The 20324-nt window shown below is 47.6% G+C and overlaps 1 protein-coding gene across 1 annotated transcript in view; it reads left to right on the top strand.

The window, feature by feature from the left end:
- TG (thyroglobulin) overlaps window positions 1-20324 on the top strand; it is a 224689-nt gene that overhangs the window by 72317 nt on the left and 132048 nt on the right. Inside the window, exons 26-32 of the mRNA XM_075827934.1 lie at window positions 5809-6003; window positions 8808-8975; window positions 9623-9742; window positions 10269-10343; window positions 11074-11211; window positions 19817-19990; window positions 20066-20177. Coding sequence (XP_075684049.1) covers window positions 5809-6003; window positions 8808-8975; window positions 9623-9742; window positions 10269-10343; window positions 11074-11211; window positions 19817-19990; window positions 20066-20177 — 982 coding nt within the window. The remainder of the gene's footprint in view (window positions 1-5808; window positions 6004-8807; window positions 8976-9622; window positions 9743-10268; window positions 10344-11073; window positions 11212-19816; window positions 19991-20065; window positions 20178-20324) is intronic.

Raw genomic sequence — 20324 nt, 5'->3', positions numbered from 1 at the left:
ACAAACACAACATATCATGTTTGATATCCCGCACCAACTCACGAAAGGGGCGGACTCCTAAGTCATTCCCACCCACGTGCAACACTAAGACCTCCGGAACCCTATCAAGCCGCACATATGTCTGGAATTCCGCCAACACCCTGCTCCATGACATACCTCTAAAACCCAGCCAATGCACAACCGCGTCCTGTCGCGGAATGCGCAACTGGCGACCATCCGGGCGGACGTCCGCCCTCAAAGCCCCCCAGTGCACGTACGAATGACCCATCAACCACACCAAACACGGAGGCGAATCTGAAACGGAAAAAACAATTAGGCACCACCATATAACATTTGTAAAGCGTAAACAACAAAAATCATAACATATGGGGCGGACATAGGACTTAAACCTTTTCGACTCCCAACGACCAATACGCCTCACCCCCTCATCATCCAACCCCCAGCGCCCCGCTTCTGTTGCTGCGCCAATCCTGAAGGAATGAGATGAATATGAGCCTGCCGCAACACCAACCGCCGTCAAACATTTTTTAAATACAGCTCCAAACTGAAACCTGGACAAAAACGACCCGTCCACATGACGTAACAAAGGCAAATCTGGAGACCCCCTGTTTTGCGTAAAACCCCGCATGCACTCTACTGGGCACATGACCGACCCCGGGAGAGCGAACAAAACTATCAGTTTACCCTTCCCTACTTGGTCAGTTTTAGACCGACGCAACCATACCTCCAGCCGATCTGCAAATAGGCTCACCTCCCCAGATCTCAGCCCCCCTGCCTGTTTGGTACTTGGCGACACCAACTCACCTATTCTAAATGCTCCAAAGAACGCTAACGAAAAAGCCAACCGAAACAAATCCATTTCATCTGAAGAACGACATGCCGATGCTAATGAACCGCCCAACGAGCTAAGCAAAGCAAACGACACCGGCCTTCTACTATCCGCCTCCACCCTCCCTCGGCGCAACCCCTTCAAAGCCTGCGATACCAGAAATTCCTTCGATACATCCCGAAAGCCCCGCAACTTAAACCCAAACGCCACCGCAGATATGAACCGGTTCACCTTCGCTACTGAAAACCCCGCCTCCCAGGCGTCCCCTAACCAGTACAAAAGTGCCACCAACCTGTCTCTATCCGTATTGACGTCACCCAACTCTCTTACCCACTCCTCCCACTGCCTCCAACAAGCAGCATAAGCACTCCACGTCGTGCGCGCCAAAGACCTTTGTAACAGCTGCTCTACGGGACCGATACCAGATCCCAAAGATGCTCCGGACAAGCCAAACCGAGACGTTCCGCTCCCGGTGCCAATTGCCGAAACCGGTCCCACTGCGAGCGAGAAAGAGCATCAGCGATACAATTCCGTACACCCGGGACATGCACCGCCACCACCCACGCGTTCAACGACAAACACACCAACACTAAATGTCGCAACAATTGAACTACCGGAGGAGAGGACGCCGTGATGTTATTAATGGCAAGCACCACCCCCATGTTGTCGCAGTAAAAACGGACCTTCTTATCCCTGAGCCTGTCCCCCCAAATGGTAGCCGCCACCACGATGGGAAACAGCTCGAGCAGGGCCAGATTCCGCGTGAGTCCACTGGACACCCAGCTAGCCGGCCATTGACCCGCGCACCACGGACCTCCCCCGTAAGCTCCAAAACCACCCGCCCCAGCCGCATCCGTAAAAATATTCAAATCACTCGTATCCTGCGCTGGGGCCATCCATAGCGAGCGACCATTGTATTGGCCCAAGAAGTCATCCCAAACCTGAAGATCAGCTCGGTGCTCCTCCTTGAGCCGCACAAAATGATGCGGCGCACGCACTCCCGCCGTTGCCGCCGCCAACCTCCTACCAAACACCCTCCCCATCGGCATAAGCCGGCAGGCGAAATTCAACTTCCCCAGCAGCGACTGAAGCTCCCTCAGCGTCATTTTCTTCATTCTACAAGCCCGTCGAACCTCCAGCCTCAAAGCACCCAACTTATCCGCCGGGAGACTACACTCCATTGCCACCGAGTCTATTTCGATTCCCAAGAAACAAATCGTCGCAACCGGGCCCTCCGTTTTTTCCGGCGCCAAAGGAATCCCAAAATCCCTCGCCACCTTCTGTAGTGCATGAAGCAAATTACCGCAAACCGGCGAACCCCCCGGGCCAACGCACAAAAAATCATATAAGTAATGGATCAACGAGTCGACCCCGGATACTCCCCTCGTTACCCACTCCACGAAGCTACTAAACGCCTCGAAGTATGCACAAGAAAGGGAACACCCCATCGGAAGGCACCGATCCACGTAAAAGGCCCCATTCCAAAAACAACCCAACAGCCGTTGGCTTTCTGGATGGACCGGCAACAACCTGAACGCCGCCTCGATGTCGGTTTTTGCTAGCAGCGCCCCCGGACCCGCAGCCCGCACTAACCCCACCGCCTTATCGAATGAGGTATAAACTACGGAGCACAACTCGTGATCAATCCCGTCATTTACCGACGAACCCTTGGGATACGATAAATGTTGAATCAAACGAAATTTTCCGGGCTCGCGTTTAGGGACAATACCCAACGGGGACACAACTAAATCTTTTACCGGCGACTCAACAAACGGCCCCGACATGCGGCTCAACGAAACTTCTTTTAACAACTTTTCCGACACGACTTTCACATGCAAGTAAGCCGATTTTAAATTCCTCCGCGTAACCGGAACCTCATAAGGAGGCGGAGGAATAACAAAACCAACACGAAACCCTTCATAAAGCAACTTAGCCGCCGCCCTATCCGGATACTCATTTAGATAAGGGGCCATCTTTTCCACCCTCACCGGCGACACCCCCTTGACCAGCCGCGTGCTGGTTCCCTGACCTCTTTTTTCGCAGACATTTTGCCGCCCCGTGTGATGCACCATTACACTCGGAACACACGTGCTTGAACTTGCACGTGGCCCCGAACTTGCACTGACCTTCATTAAATTGCCAGCAAAACCCCGCCTTTCCCCCGCCGCTTTGTCCAACCTGACTAGACTGGCCTCCCTGGCCGGCGCTCCCGGGAAAGGACTGCCTAACCGGAGCCGTAACCCGTAGCCAGAGAGCAATATCCTTCTGGTCCCACCGAATCGCCGGCCGAACCGCCTTCCGCTGACGGAATTGCTCATCGTATCGCAGCCACGCCTGACCCCCATACGCCCTATGAGCCTCCCCAATGGCATCAAAATAACAAAACAACGCCGAACAATTTTCCGGCGCCTTTTCCCCTATCACACTAGCCAATATGGCGAACGCCTGCGACCAATTAACGAACGTCTGCGGGATAAGCCTATACCGCCGCCGTTCCTCCTCGTCCTTTTTACTCTCATCCCGCTTGCTCTTATCCAAATTAAATTTAGCCAGCGGCAAGAGAGAAAAAATTTCAACATATTCGTCCTTCCAGATCCGATCGCGCACCTCCTGCTTTAAATGCGCCCCCAACGGACCCTCAAAACAAACGTACACCTCCCCCCGAGCACGATCATCCATACGCACTCGATCGCCATCCTTTTGTCCCTCGGTCTGTACCGACACCGCGACCGCCTCTCTAACCGCCATCACGGGACGCGCCTGTAACGATCCCACGTCCCTGGGGCCTTCCCAAACTACCGCAGGGGACACTTCCGTTACTACCGGCGCCGCGGCCCTGTCTAGGCGCCCCACCAGCTCCCGTAAGCAACCCACTAAGTCTGCCAAACCCGCTCCGTCGCGTCCGCCCGCGCCACTACCGGCCCCCGATGCAATGCTAGCAGCCCCCCCGCCGACACCCGACATAAAAATCGCTGGATAAGACAATGATGGAGTTATACACTCACCGGGCTGCACAGGCGCTGTGTTCCCGTCAGCCGGACAATCCTGACCTCGACGATACACGTCCAGTTCACGTTCCTCCAGCTCTTCTCTCGCCGACGACTGTCCATCCCAACGACATCTTCGGAACGGGGATGAGGACGCGCTGACCGATGGGCCGGCAACCTGCCGCCCGACCGCCGGGACCCAGACTTCCGACCGGACCTGTTGCCTCGACGTCGCTGCAGATCTAGGCGTCCGTCTAGACGATCCTGACGAAGCCTGCCCCCTGGCCGGAACATCACCAGGCGGGGCGGCCGTACCTTGTCCTCCAAATCTTCCATCTGATGGGGGAGGGGTGACAGGGAGCCCAGCCTGCGACTCCCTGCTTACCGCCGGACCCCGTCGCGGCCTGGGATTCCTGCCAGGACGCAGGGCCTGAGAAGGGGCGGTCCTCCCAGCTGCCTGGCCTGCAGCGTCCGGGATCGGGCTCCCTCTGCGACGCCGTGTCCGCGGGACTGCCTCCGGACTGAGGCGCTCTGGAGGTCGGGACCGCCGAGAGGGACGGGTCGATCCGGCCTGCGTCGCCGTCACCCCCGGCAACGCTCTCTGCCTGCTCTGCGCAGGAGCGGTTGTTGCCGACTCCCCCCCCGCCGCCATAGCCATGCTTGTAAGGGGGCCGGGGGAGGGGAGCCTGTCCTTTGCAACAGACCCCGAACGCCGGGCCCGACGTGGCGAAACGGCGTCCGGGATCTTAGTTATTGCAGCCACGGTCTCCTCTAGCCATCCGGGACCGTGGTGCACAGCAGCGGCACGCAGCCGCTCTAACATTAAAGTCTCTGCCATCCTGAGAAGCACGGGCAACGGGGAGCTTACTGTTTTTGTGTTACTCCTCCCGCTGCTTCCGACTCAATGCCGAGAAACAGCGGGAAGCTCAGTAACGGCCCCCCGTCCCCCTTAACTCCTCCCCGTCCCCCCTCCAACTCCCTCCAACTCTCCCTCACCTAATTAACCCTTTCCCTACCAGGACGGTCATGTCGGCTTCCCTTAATCCCTGCGGGCTGCGTCCAGCCTCTTCTGGAGTGTAATACAGGCTGTAACCCAGGATCAGTACAGGATAAGTAATGTAATGTATGTACACATTGACTCCACCAGCAGAATAGTGAATGCAGCTCTGGAGTGTAATACAGGATGTAACTCGGGATCAGTACAGGATAAGTAATGTAATGTATGTACACAGTGACTCCACCAGCAGAATACTGAGTGCAGCTCTGGAGTGTAATACAGGCTGTAACCCAGGATCAGTACAGGATAAGTAATGTAATGTATGTACACATTGACTCCACCAGCAGAATAATGAGTACAGCTCTGGAGTATATTACAGGATGTAACTCGGGATCAGTACAGGATAAGTAATGTAATGTATGTACACAGTGACTCCACCAGCAGAATAGTGAGTGCAGCACTGGAGCATAATACAGGCTGTAACTCAGGATCAGTACAGGATAAGTAATGTAATGTATGTACACAGTGACTCCACCAGCAGAGTAGTGAGTGCAGCTCTGGAGTATAATACAGGATGAAACTCAGGATCAGTACAGGATAAGTAATGTAATGTATGTACACAGTGACTCCACCAACAGAATAGTGAATGCAGCTCTGGAGTATAATACATGATGTAACTCAGGATCAGTACAGGATAAGTAATGTAATGTATGTACACAGTGACTCCAGCAGCAGAATAGTGAGTGCAGCTCTGGAGTATAATACAGGATGTAACTCAGAATCAGTACAGGATAAGTAATGTAATATATGTACAAAATGACTCAACTTTCTATGAAAATTAATTAATTATTTATGGAGGTAAAATATAAAATGCAGCTTGTAGTAGCTGCTATGGTGTCTACTCCAGTAATTCCTCCCCTGGATGGTATCGGAGCAATAGAACAAAATACATAATTTATTAGAATTGTTCTTATTATTACACTTGTTCTAATCAGGACAAGAATTCGGTGATCACAGGGGCTTTACACGCACTGACTTTGGCAATACATTTTCCGGAGTGTACAGTGCAATACTCTTCCCATCCAGTGGTGGCGCCGGATTAACTGATGGATATTACATGTGTCGCCAGAAGTGCACCCAGGACTCCTGCTGTAATGGGTTCATACTCAGCCAAATCATATTGAATCAAGGTAATACTCTGTGTAATCCCGTAGATCTATATAGCACGTTCCGTTCAAATGATATATAATATTTCACTGCCTGATTGAACAATTAAAATTATTATTTTATTGAATTATTTATTAAAAATAACGGGCTCATTAGCCAGTAACCTAAACAGGCTTAAACGGGAGGTCAGATAGGAGGCTAAGGCCGGGTACCCACGTAGCATAAACGCTGCGGAATTCTGTGCGGAAATTCCGCAGCATTTACAATAAGTGGATGAGATTCAGAAAATCTCACGCCCACGCTGCGGGAAAAAACTGCAGCGTAAACTTTAATAAATAGACCTGCGGTGCAGAATTAAATTCCGCAGCATGTCATTTTATGCTGCGTTTTTGTCTATTTCCCGTTGCAGATTTTCCCCGTTGAATTCAATGGGGATGCAAAACCCGCCATAGAAAGGCCGGTGTTGTGACTTTTGCGGCGTATTCGCAGCGATTACGGAAAATAAAAAAAATCATACTTACCCAGAACGCCACATTGTGGTGCGGTTTTCGGATGGAATGTACTGCGGCTCCAGCTCGGATACGCTGCATGGTTTCTACGCAGCGTATCCGTCCCGTGGTATCCCGGCCTTCGACTGTTAGAGTTTGGTATCTCAGCGTCCACCCTTAGACACCCAATTCCTCCTACTTCATACTGTTCTGATCACCTGTCTCAAAATTGATGTCCCAATATTCTGTAACACAGGTACTTCCCCTTTAAATCTATAGAACGCCCTTGAAAACTGTTCTGCTCTGTGCTACGCCGCAGGTCTGCATTGAAGTCTGTCTACAAACCTTAAACTCGTCATATTTGGAAACATCAAAAGAATAGAGAGAATAATATATTTGCTGGACGCCAGTAAAGTGTCATGAGGGGAGCAGATGCATTTTGCATATATTGCAGATTTAAAGGAACAATTAACATAAGGAAATTGAATTAATACTGATAAACTTGGAATTTTCCAGATATCCGAGAGCCAAAAATGTGCAAGTGATTACAGGCGATGGTTCTGTTATCAACACATGGGAGGACGTAGATCATCATCATCATCTGTTTACCTTCTGGTCTATTGCAGGAAATGTATTGATCTGCGCTGTGTATTGTGCAGGATATTGGCATATTCCTGATTCTTATGACAATACTGAATTCTTTATTAGTTCATTGGGATCCACAGAGAATAGTAAACAATTTGGAAGTTTATGTGATGAATCCACATTTCATGTGGGAAACAGCCGACACCTGTCTAAAAAAGCAATGACACAATGTGGCCCAAAAATGTACTGTTCCTTTAATGGATCGGCTGTCTCTATTAGATGTCAGGCCGTTGACGTACATACGGGCAGGTTTGGAACCCATAAACACAACTATAGTAAAGTGAATGTCCAACTTGAACACCATTTAGTTTTTCTAAATTTCTAAATAATTCCAAAATGTGGTGCTCTGGAGCTCCATTTTACTGATACAGAGCTCCAAATCTCCTGCATAAACATAGAGATGAATGATAAAATTCTGAATACCTACAGTCACCACTAGAAGGAGCTGAGGAGCTTACTGCATACTGATTATACACTGAACTCAATAATAACGCAGTATGCAGTAAGCTCCTCAGCTCCCTCTAGTGGCGGCTGCAGACAGACAGAGATTTATTATTCAACTCTGTCTATACAGGCGAAATGAAGCTCTGAACGCTATAAAGATATATTAACCTGTGCCAGTGCCGACGTCTCTGCGCGACATGAGGGGCTGGACGCTGCTGCATTATGACGAGCATAGATGTCATGCTGATCGTGCGGGCACAACAAGTGTTTGCCCGTGCAATCAGGAGCGGGGCAACGGCTTTAATACACAACCGCAGCCCCGTTCCAACGGCGAAGATTAGAGAGACGTAGAAACGTCTTATCTCCACTGTTAACCCCTTGAATGCCAAGATCAAAGCTGATAGTGACATTCATAGGGAAAATGAAAAGGGAGACCCCCCTTTGATCGTGCCAGGGGATATACCTTGTATGGCTAGACCGCCAAGGGTCCATTAAAGGACCCCAGGGTGGTCTGACAATATTTCCTGTTGTTAGGACATAATTAGGTATGCCCTAACAACTGTCTTTGTACTTTTAATATATAGATATATGGCAGTACAATAAAGTTAAAAAATAAATCAAAAAGTAAAATTAATAAAAAAAAGTTCAATTAAAAAAAATGTTCAATAAAAAATAAAAAAATCTGAAAAAAATACACATAAATACACATCTTGTATAATAAATCAATTTGATAAACTTTAAGCCCCAAAACATAAAATAATATACACATATTTGGCATCACCACGACCGTAACAACCTGCACAACAAATTTATAACGTCATTTATGATGATTAGTGTAAGCTGTAAAAAATATAAATGAAAACTACAGCAGAACTGCTTTTTTCTCCTTTTTTCAAATTAAAGGGTAATGTAAATGTACCAAAAAATGGCACCTACATAAAGTGAAACTCGTTCCGCAAAAAACTAAGTCTCGTACAGCTACGTCGAATAAAAAAGAGGAAAAAATAAAATAAAATAAAAATTTGTTCTATCCTCAAGGCCAAATTTGAATAAAAAATTAAGAAATTCATCAACATAGAAAATAGGACCTAAAAATTAGAGACTAAGAGGATGAGAGTTATGGTCATTTAGCCCGGCTCAGTGGTCGGCTTCAATGTTGGTCCATTTTACCACTGCAAGCGACTAAAAGTCAATGAACCCCTTGTGTGTAATGATATCATGTCCCTTATTTCTCGTATTTTCGCACATAGGTTCCGCAATATGTTCTCTGCTCAGGTCTCCGGACACCTTGCTCTGTAGTGTCAATGACTGGAGTAAAACTTCGGGGCTCGGTGGGGATGGAATCTGCCGAGGAGTGAAATCCAATAAGGAGCAGAAGAAGTTCTCGTTCTTCTTAGGAGGACAGGAGTTCTCTGGAAGTAGGTCGTGTAGAGGAGGGCGGTGGTGGTGTATTCAATGTGGATTCAGAAATAAGGACCCTTTCAGCATTATTTTTAGTATTCAGGGCTGTAAGTGGCAGCGCTAGGGTCGTACTGGGGTTTTTCTTACGCCCAATATCATCAGTACGGTCTAGAAGGTTATTTGTGAAGCATCCTAAGAAATAGACCCTAGGGGCAAGTGATTGTCTCCAAAGTCAACTCCAAATGGAGTTGTCTTCTGCTGGAACTTTGAGGTTCTTTAAAATCTTGGACCCACCGGAGGATCTGGTGGGCCAATCTGGCGGGTGGGGCTGTGACAACATCTCCTTCATATTTATGGAAAGTTGGTGGTGTCCCTGTTATTAAAATAACTTTTACTGTATGGCCAATAACATGAAGGTGTGAAGTCCTATACCACCAAGGCAACATCTACAAGGGGTTTGCACGTTCTCCCCTTGTTTTTGTGGGTTACCTCCAGTTCCTCACAGGCTGCAAAACGTACTGATGGTTTCCTAGGCTTTCTGTTAAATTGACCCTATTGTGTGCATGCTTGAGGACGGAGACTGATGGGAGTGATTGCAATCTGTGTACAGCGCTGTGGAATATGATGGCGCTAGATAGAAGCTAACAGCTAATATCCATCGTAGGTTACTCATTGTTATCCCAGAGTATCGGGATGGCAGATTACTCTTCGACGTTGAGTGAAGAAATGAAGGAGCAAATTCAGGAGCTGTTCTTTGGTTTTCAGCGGGTTTTCCTACTTAAAGGTAAAGACGTCCAGCCAATAAAATTGGGTAATACAGACCTAAAACTTTTCACAGCTGAGAGTTTGTTACCATTGTATTCAGTCTACACTATTCTAAAGTAAATACATCAGCAACAAAAATCTCCATCCTGATGTTTGCTACAATGTTTCAAATGCTGAATCCACTTTGCAGATAGTTTTGAATAAAAATGAACGATTTGTGTATACAGCTCCAATGCAGAGCTATGCGTCTCCATGATGAAAACTACGTACAAACCCTGTTTAGTCTGATCTGCACTATCCTTTGCCAGTTCTCATTTCTACATTCTCTATGTTATCCATAGATAGAAGGGAGTGATACATAATCGCAGGATCAGACTACACAGGTTTTGTTTGTAGTCTGTAACCATGGAGATGCATAGTTCTACATAAGGGCTGTAGACATGCAACGGTAGCATATATTTAATCCAGAATTAGTCAAATTATGCCCATAACAAGCTATTGTTGGCTATGAACACTAGCAACATTCAGGTTTTTTTTAATTTCAGATGTTGAGAGGAGACAACTAAACGTTACTGGATGTCCACAGGTGGACGCTAGGACCAATTCTACCAGTGTTTCAGGTACTAATATAATAAATCGTAGATCTAGATGCATTGAAGGAGATGGTGGGTGTAGGTCAGAGACGATCCGGTCAGTATACCTCCTACTTCTGTATACAAAGCTACGGACAATGACACGTGGGGTCAAAGACGTCTTTTAATCTTCCTTCTTTGCTGAAACATTTTTATATTACACTAAGGGTATGTTCACACGGGCTATTTCGTCCGTTTTTCGGGCCGTAAATGCCAGAAAAACGGCCGAAAAATCGGAATTAGAACGCCTCAAAACATCTGCCCACTGATTTCAATGGGAAAAATGGTATTCTGTTCCGACGGGCCGTTTTTTTACGCGGCCGTTTTTCATTGACTCTATAGAAAACAGGCTGTTAAAAACGCAGCGAAAATCGCGAGTGGCTTAAAAAACGGCTGAAAATCAGGAGCTGGTTTCCCTTGAAAACAGCTCCGTATTTTGAGACGTTTTTGAGTTTGTGTGTGAACATACCCTTACTTTCTTCTGGTCGGTCCTTTATATAATCTCTGAAAGAGAATTTGGGGGACAAGAGAGGCAGGAGAGACACAGATCCCGTCACTCCTGCATAACATCAGACAAATGTACAGAAAATGTTAATAAATACATGTATGGAGGCTGAGGTTAAAAGTGCATATTTTTTAGCTTTTTATTCCCGATTGTTGATTCTCTCGTCTGTCACATGAAATTGCCGGTTTCAGGTTTTATTTCATGTCTCCGCAGCTTCTGCCATGGAACGTTTCTTTCCAGTAAACAGTGAGGAGGTTGTTATTAATAAAGACGTCGCCGTAGCAAATATAGAATATTGGATATCTAAAGCTCATTACTCATCTGAACAAGCCCTGTCCTGGTGTCTCACTCGTAAGTGAAGCGTAGGTCTTAGTAAAATCTACTGACACTTGGGGTACAGGATAATGACACACTGACACTTGGGGTACAGGATAATGATACACTGACACTTGGGGTACAGGACAATGATACACTGACACTTGGGGTACAGGATAATCACACACTGACACTTGGGGTACAAGACAATGATACACTGACACTTGGGGTACAGGATAATGACACTGACACTTGGGGTACAGGATAATGACACTGACACTTGGGGTACAGGATAATGACACTGACACTTGGGGTACAGGATAATGATACACTGACACTTGGGGTACAGGATGATGATACACTGACACTTGGGGTACAGGATAATGATAAACTGATACTTGGGATACAGGATAATGACATTGACACTTGGAATACAGGACAATGACACTGACACTTGGGGTACAGGATAATGATACACTGACACTTGGGGTACAGGATAATGAAACACTGACACTTGGGGAACAGGACAATGATACACAGGCACTTGGGGTACAGGATAATGATGCACTGACACTTGGGATACAGCATAATGATAGACTGACACTTGGGATGCAGGATAATGATGCACTGACACTTGGGATACAGGATAATGACACTGACACTTGGGGTACAGGATAATGACAATGACACTTGGGGTGCAGGACAATGATACACAGACACTTGGGGTACAGGACAATGATACACTGACACTTGTGGTACAGGATAATGATACACTGACACTTGGGGTGCAGGACAATGATACACAGGCACTTGGGGTACAGGATAATGATGCACTGACACTTGGGGTGCAGGACAATGATACACAGGCACTTGGGGTACAGGACAATGATACACTGACACTTGTGGTACAGGATAATGATACACTGACACTTGGGGTACAGGACAATGATACACTGACACTTGTGGTACAGGATAATGATACACTGACACTTGGGGTGCAGGACAATGATACACAGGCACTTGGGGTACAGGATAATGATGCACTGACACTTGGGGTGCAGGACAATGATACACAGGCACTTGGGGTACAGGACAATGATACACTGACACTTGGGGTGCAGGATAATGATACACTGACACTTGGGGTACAGGATAATGACACTGACACTTGGGGTACAGGACAATGATACACTGACACTTGGGGTACAGGATAATGATATACTGACACTTGGGGTACAGGATAATGACACTGACACTTGGGGTACAGGATAATGATGCACTGACACTTGGGGTGCAGGACAATGATACACTGACACTTGGGGTATAGAACAATGATACACTGACACTTGGGGTACAGGATAATGATACACTGACACTTGGGATACAGGATAATGACACTGACACTTGGGGTACAGCATAATGATACACTGACACTTGGGGTACAGGACAATGAAACACTGACACTTGGGGAACAGGATGATGATACACTGACACTTGGGGTACAGGATGATGATACACTGACACTTGGGATACAGGATAATGACACTGACACTTGGGGTACAGGATAATGACAATGACACTTGGGGTACAGGATAATGATGCACTGACACTTGGGATACAGCATAATGATACACTGACACTTGGGATACAGGATAATGATACACTGACACTTGGGATACAGGATAATGACACTGCCCCTTTGGGTACAGGATAATGACAATGACACTTGGGGTGCAGGACAATGATACACAGGCACTTGGGGTACAGGACAATGAAACACTGACACTTCTGGAACAGGACAATGATACATTGACACTTGCGCTACAGTATAATGACACTGACACTTGGGGTACAGGACAATGATACACTGACACTTGGGGTGCAGGATAATGATACACTGACACTTGTGGTACAGGATAATGATACACTGACACTTGGGGTACAGGATAATGACACTGACACTTGGGGTACAGGACAATGATACACTGACACTTGGGGTACAGGATAATGATGCACTGACACTTGGGGTGCAGGACAATGATACACTGACACATGGGGTACAGGACAATGATACACTGACACTTGGGGTACAGGATAATGATACACTGACACTTGGGATACAGCATAATGATAAACTGACACTTGGGATACAGGATAATGACACTGACACTTGGGGTACAGAATAATGATACACTGACACTTGGGGTACAGGATAATGAAACACTGACATTTGGGGTACAGGACAATGAAACATTGACACTTGGGGAACAGGACAATGATACACTGACACTTGGGGTACAGGACAATGAAACACTGACACTTGGGGTACATGATGATAATACACTGACACTTGGGGTACATGATGATGATGATACACTGACACTTGGGATACAGGATAATGATATTGACACTTGGGATACAGGATAATGACACTGACACTTTGGGTACAGGATAATGATACACTGACACTTGGGGTACAGGATAATGACACTGACACTTGGGGTACAGGATAATGATGCACTGACACTTGCGGTACTGGACAATGAAACACTGACACTTCTGGAACAGGACAATGATACACTGACACTTGCGGTACAGTTTAATGACACGGACACTTGGGGTACAGGACAATGATAGACTGACACTTGGGGTACAGTATAATGACACTGACACTTGGGGTGCAGGATAATGATACACTGACCCTTGGGTTACAGGATGATGATACACTGACACTTGGGGAACAGGACAATGATACACTGACACTTGGGGTACAGGACAATGAAACACTGACACTTGGGGAACAGGATGATGATACACTGACACTTGGGGTACAGGATGATGATACACTGACACTTGGGATACAGGATAATGACACTGACACTTGGGGTACAGGATAATGACAATGACACTTGGGGTACAGGATAAAGATACACTGACACTTGGGGTGCAGGAAAATGATACACAGGCACTTGGGGTACAGGACAATGAAACACTGACACTTCTCGAACAGGACAATGATACATTGACACTTGCGGTACAGTATAATGACACGGACACTTGGGGTGCAGGATAATGATACACTGACACTTGGGGTACAGTATAATGACATTGACATTTGGGGTGCAGGATAATGATACACTGACACTTGTGGTACAGGATAATGATACATTGACACTTGGGGTACAGGATAATGACACTGACACTTGGTGTACAGGATAATGATACACTGACACTTGGGGTACAGGATAATGATACACTGACACTTGGGGTACAGGATAATGATGCACTGACACTTGGGGTGCAGGACAATGATACACAGACACTTGGGGAGCAGGACAATGATACACTGACACTTGGGATACAGGATAATGACACTGACACTTGGGGTACAGGACAATGATACACTGACACTTGGGGTACAGGATAATGAAACACTGACATTTGGGGTACAGGACAATGAAACACTGACACTTGGGGTACAGGATGATGAAACACTGACACTTGGGGTACAGGATGATGATACACTGACACTTGGGATACAGGATAATGACACTGACACTTTGGGTACAGGATAATGATACACTGACACTTGGGGTACAGGACAATGAAACACTGACACTTGGGGAACAGGACAATGATACACTGACACTTGGGGAACAGGACAATGATACACTGACACTTGGGGTACAGAATAATGATATACTGACACTTGGTGTACAGGATAATCACACTGACACTTGGGGTACAGGATAATGATACACTGACACTTGGGATGCAGGACAATGATACACAGACACTTGCGGTACTGGACAATGAAACACTGACACTTGCGGTACAGTATAATGACACGGACACTTGGGGTACAGGACAATGATGCACTGACACTTGGGGTGCAGTATAATAACACTGACACTTGGGGTGCAGAATAATGATACATTGACACTTGGGGTACAGGATAATGACACTGACACTTGGGGTACAGGACAATGATACACTGACCCTTGGGGTACAGGATAATGATACACTGACCCTTGGGGTACAGGATAATGATACACTGACACTTGGGGTACAGGATAATGATACACTGACACTTGGGGTACAGGATAATGATGCACTGACACTTGGGGTGCAGGAAAATGATACACAGACACTTGGGGTGCAGGACAATGATACACTGACACTTGGGGTACAGGATAATGATATACTGATACTTGGGGTACAGGATAATGACACTGACACTTGGGGTACAGGATAATGACACTGACACTTGGGGTACAGGATAATGACACACTGACACTTGGGGTACAGGACAATGAAACACTGACACTTGGGGTACAGGACAATTATACACTGACACTTGGGGTACAGGATGATGATACACTGGCACTTGGGATACAGCATAATGATACACTGACACTTGGGATACAGGATAATGACACTGACACTTGGGGTACAGGATAATGACACTGACACTTGGGGTACAGGATAATGACACTGACACTTGGGGTACAGGATAATGACACTGACACTTGGGGTACAGGATAATGACACACTGACACTTGGGGTACAGGATAATGGTACACTGACACTTGGGGGTACAGGATAATACACTGACACTTGGGGTACAGGATAATGATACACTGACACTTGGGGTACAGGATAATGATACACTGACACTTGGGGTACAGGATAATGATGCACTGACACTTGGGGTGCAGGAAAATGATACACAGACACTTGGGGTGCAGGACAATGATACACTGACACTTGGGATACAGGATAATGATATACTGACACTTGGGGTACAGGATAATGACACTGACACTTGGGGTACAGGATAATGACACTGACACTTGGGGAACAGGATAATGACACACTGACACTTGGGGTACAGGACAATGAAACACTGACACTTGGGGTACAGGACAATTATACACTGACACTTGGGGTACAGGATGATAATACACTGGCACTTGGGATACAGCATAATGATACACTGACACTTGGGGTACAGGATAATGATACACCGACACTTGGGGTACAGGATAATACGCTGACACTTGGGGTACAGGATAATGACACTTGGGGTACAGGATAATGACACCATGACGTCTTCGGGTACAGGATAATGATTCAGTGACCAGGGCCGCCATCAGGGGGGTATTAGGGGTACTACTGTAGGGGGCCTGGCCAAACTTAATTGAAAGGGGGGCCCGGCAACTGCCGCGACTTGCCTTTGGTAGAAAAAAACAGGCCCCTGCAATGGGGCCTGTTCTTTTCACCAAAACAATGTCGTGAGCTGCGGGCCCCCCTCTCGTAAAACACCGACGTGAGCTGCGGGCCCCCTCTCGTAAACACCGCCCGCTTGCGCGCGTGCTGGACCGCAAACGTGCACCCGCGCGCGCTCGACCGCACAAGTGCGCGCGCTTGACCGCACAAGCGCACGCAGGTCCGCAGGCGCGCGCCGGCGCGCAACCTGCTCGTGCCAGCACCACAAGAACATCCCCGAACATCCCCGGCGCACAGACTACTTACCTGCTGGCCCGCCTCCGCCTCCTCCTCCTCCGCCTACTCCGCCTCCTCCTCCTCCTTCTCCGCCTCCTCCTTCTCCACCTCCTCCTTCTCCACCTCCGCCTCCCTCAAGAGCGTAGCTACGTAAGGAGAGGGGGAGGAGTCCAGTTGTTGCGCGGCGGCAGGAGTTCGTCGATCAATTTTCTGGAGCCTGGAGGTGAAGGACGACATCTGGACCGAAGACATCGCTTGACGAGAACTGGAGTGGGAGCAGTTCTTCTGACACAGTGAGTAAAATGTCTCAAAGTGCTGTTTATGTATGGCCCTGTTCACACAGAGTATTTTGCAGGCAGAAAAAAAATCTGCCTCAAAATTTTGAGGCAGATTTTGACCTGCCCACACTATCTTGCCGCGTTTTTTTGCTGCGTTTTTTGCCCGCTGTGATTGAGGACAGCAGACAAAAAACGCAGCGAAAAATGCATTTTCTGCCTCCCATTGATTTCGATGGGAGGTCAGAGGCGGAACCGCGGCAAGAAAGGACGTTCTGCTTTTTCTTTTTTCCGCGACTGGCTCCCATTGATTTCAGATTAAATCAATGGGAGGCGGTTTTGGAAGTTTTTTGGTGCTGATTCTGACGCAGTGTCCGAGTCAATATCAAGGCCCAAAAACTCTGTGAACTGAGCCTTATTGTTAGGGCTTATTCAGACGAACGTGTAATAGATTCGTGCAACGCGCGTGATTTTCACTCGCCTCGCACGGACCTATGTTACTCCATGGGGCCGTGCAGACTGTCAGTGATTTTCACGCACCACGCACGGACCTACGTTACTCTACGGGGTCGTGCAGACGGTCAGTGATTTTCACGCAGCGTGTGTCCGTGTGTCCGCTGCGTAAAACTCACGACATGTCCTATATTTGTGCATTGTTCGCGCATCACGCACCCATTGAAGTCAATGGGTGCGTGAAAATCCCGCCCAGCACTTCCGCAGCCGTATAAACTATGAATGAAAACAGAAAAGCACCACGTGCTACAAACATACAAACAGAGTGTCATAATGATGGCGGCTGCGTGAAAATCACACAGCCGCGCATCATACGCAGCTGACAGACGGAGCTGTTATGGACCTTTTGCATGCACAAAACGCCACGTTGTTTTGCGCGCGCAAAAAGCACACGCTCGTGTGAATCCGGCCTTAGGGTAGGAATTCACTGTATTAAACGATACATAAAATTGTGCTCCCACAATATAGGAAAATTAGTAGATTCACTGAAGTGATATATATGAGTAAAATATAGCTTTATTTTGTATAACTCTCTAAAAACAGGGGTACAATCACCACTGTGAAAAAGCCCCACCGTGTGTATTAAAAACGTATTAAACAATAACTACCAAGTCCTGATTCAGTTGTGAACCCTCTATGACTTAGTAATTTATAAGATACCAATTCGGAATCAGCATTTAAACATGGGCATGACAGTAGTTTTGACCTTAAAACACACTAGAGCCCGTGATAACCGCACCGGAAACTCCTAATGCTAAGGTATAACACAATGCCACTGTCCCCTATGCTAAAATTCCTCATAAATACGACCCTACGCGTTTCTTATACTTATCATCAGGGGTCATCAGCCGCTGATATCTATGCGAGCATGCTTCCGTGGTGCACAGCAGAATATCTGCTGTTGAATTAATATCGCTGGCATCCCGGCCAGAGTGACCAAGTAACAGACCCCTGATGATAAGTATAAGAAACGCGTAGGGCGCATGCAAAAGGTCCATAACAGCTCCGTGTGGCAGCAGCGTATGATGCGCGGCTGCGTGATTTTCCCGCAGCCGCCATCATTATGACACTCTGTTTGTATGTTTGTAGCACGTGGTGCTTTTCTGTTTTCATTCATAGTTTATACGGCTGCGGAAGTGCTGGGCGTGATTTTCACGCACCCATTGACTTCAATGGGTGCGTGATGCTCGAACAATGCACAAATATCGGACATGTCGTGAGTTTTACACAGCGGACACACGGACACACGCTGCGTGAAAATCACGGACAGTCTGCACGGCCCCACAGAGTAACATAGGTCCGTGGGAGGCGCGTGAAAATCACGGACGTTGCACGGACGTATTACACGTTCGTCTGAATAAGCCCTAACAATAAGGCCCAGTTCACAGAGTTTTTGGGCCTTGATATTGACTCGGACGCTGCGTCAGAATCAGCACCAAACAACTTCCAAAACCGCCTCCCATTGATTTAATCTGAAATCAATGGGAGCCAGTCGCGGAAAAAAGAAAAAGCAGCGCGTCCTTTCATGCCGCGGTTCTGCCTCTGACCTCCCATCGAAATCAATGGGAGGCAGAAAATGCATTTTTCCCTGCGTTTTTTGTCTGCTGTCCTCAATCGCCGCGGGCAAAAAACGCGGCAAGATAGTGTGGGCAGGTCAAAATCTGCCTCAAAATTCGGTGCGCGGTTCCAGGCGGTCGCGGGTGCGAATGCGCGGGAGTTTGCGGGTGCGCGCGATCGGTCGCACGGGCGGCGGTGTTTGACGGCCCCCATAACGACCCCCATGCTACCCAGGGCCGCCATCAGGGGGAGTATTATGGGTACTGATGTGAGAGGCCCGGCCAAACCTAATTGAAAGGGGGGCCCGCAGCTCACGACATTCTTTTGGTGAAAAAAACGGGCCCCATTGCAGAGGCCTGTTTTTTTTCTACCAAAGGCAAGTCGCGGCAGTTTGCCGGGCCCCCCTTTCAATTAGGTTTGGCCGGGCCTCTCACATCAGTACCCCTAATACCCCCCCTGATGGCGGCCCTGGGTACCATGATATAGTGCTGGACGGAGTACCGTTAACAGGCGGTGCCACAGTAGGGGGGCCCAGAAAATGTAGCTGTAGGGGGCCCTGAAATTCCTGATGCCGGCCCTGTCAGTGACACTTGGGATACAGGACACTGACACTTGGGGTACAGGACACTGACACTTGGGGTACAGGACACTGACACTTGGGGTACAGGACACTGACACTTGGGGTACGGGATAATGACGCTGATGTTCGGCATTTCCTCTTCTGATTATTTGGATATTCCTGGGTATCGTCTTTCCTGGTTTTCTCTTCAGTTTTCTGCCTCTGTCTCCAGGTTGTCTTGAAGAAGAGTCTTGGTGTCGTCTTGCAGATTTCCGAGACATGACGGAATATTTCTCATGTCTCATTTATCCGGACACGTGGAATTGTAATAATGTCACTGACCCGGCTCCAGACCGTTGCCACATTGCTCTAAACGAGAAACCGCAGTCGCTGCATCACAGGAGAGGTTCGTGTCAGTTGCAGGATGTCTAGCGTCTGCTATAACCTGGGCGATGTGTGACCTCTGTCTCTTTGTGTGCAGACACTCTCAGTAAGAAGGTGAAGCATTTCTACAGTCTCATCCCGTACCGGACACTGGCCGGGATATCTGTGAGAAACCGGATAATAGTGACGGGGACAAGTGTTTCCAATGGGTGAGATTCATATACGGAACATCCCCCGTCCACATTCACTATATCCTGTCTGCCTCTCCTATATACTCCATTATTTGTATTGGGTTAGTAATTAAAAAAATGGACCCCCTCCAAAAAATAAATAAAAATAAATATGTGTAGCCCCAT

The sequence above is a fragment of the Rhinoderma darwinii genome, chromosome 5 (assembly GCF_050947455.1).
Source record: "Rhinoderma darwinii isolate aRhiDar2 chromosome 5, aRhiDar2.hap1, whole genome shotgun sequence".
Taxonomy (NCBI): Eukaryota; Metazoa; Chordata; class Amphibia; order Anura; family Rhinodermatidae; genus Rhinoderma; species Rhinoderma darwinii.
This window is presented reverse-complemented; position numbering and strand designations above follow the sequence as displayed.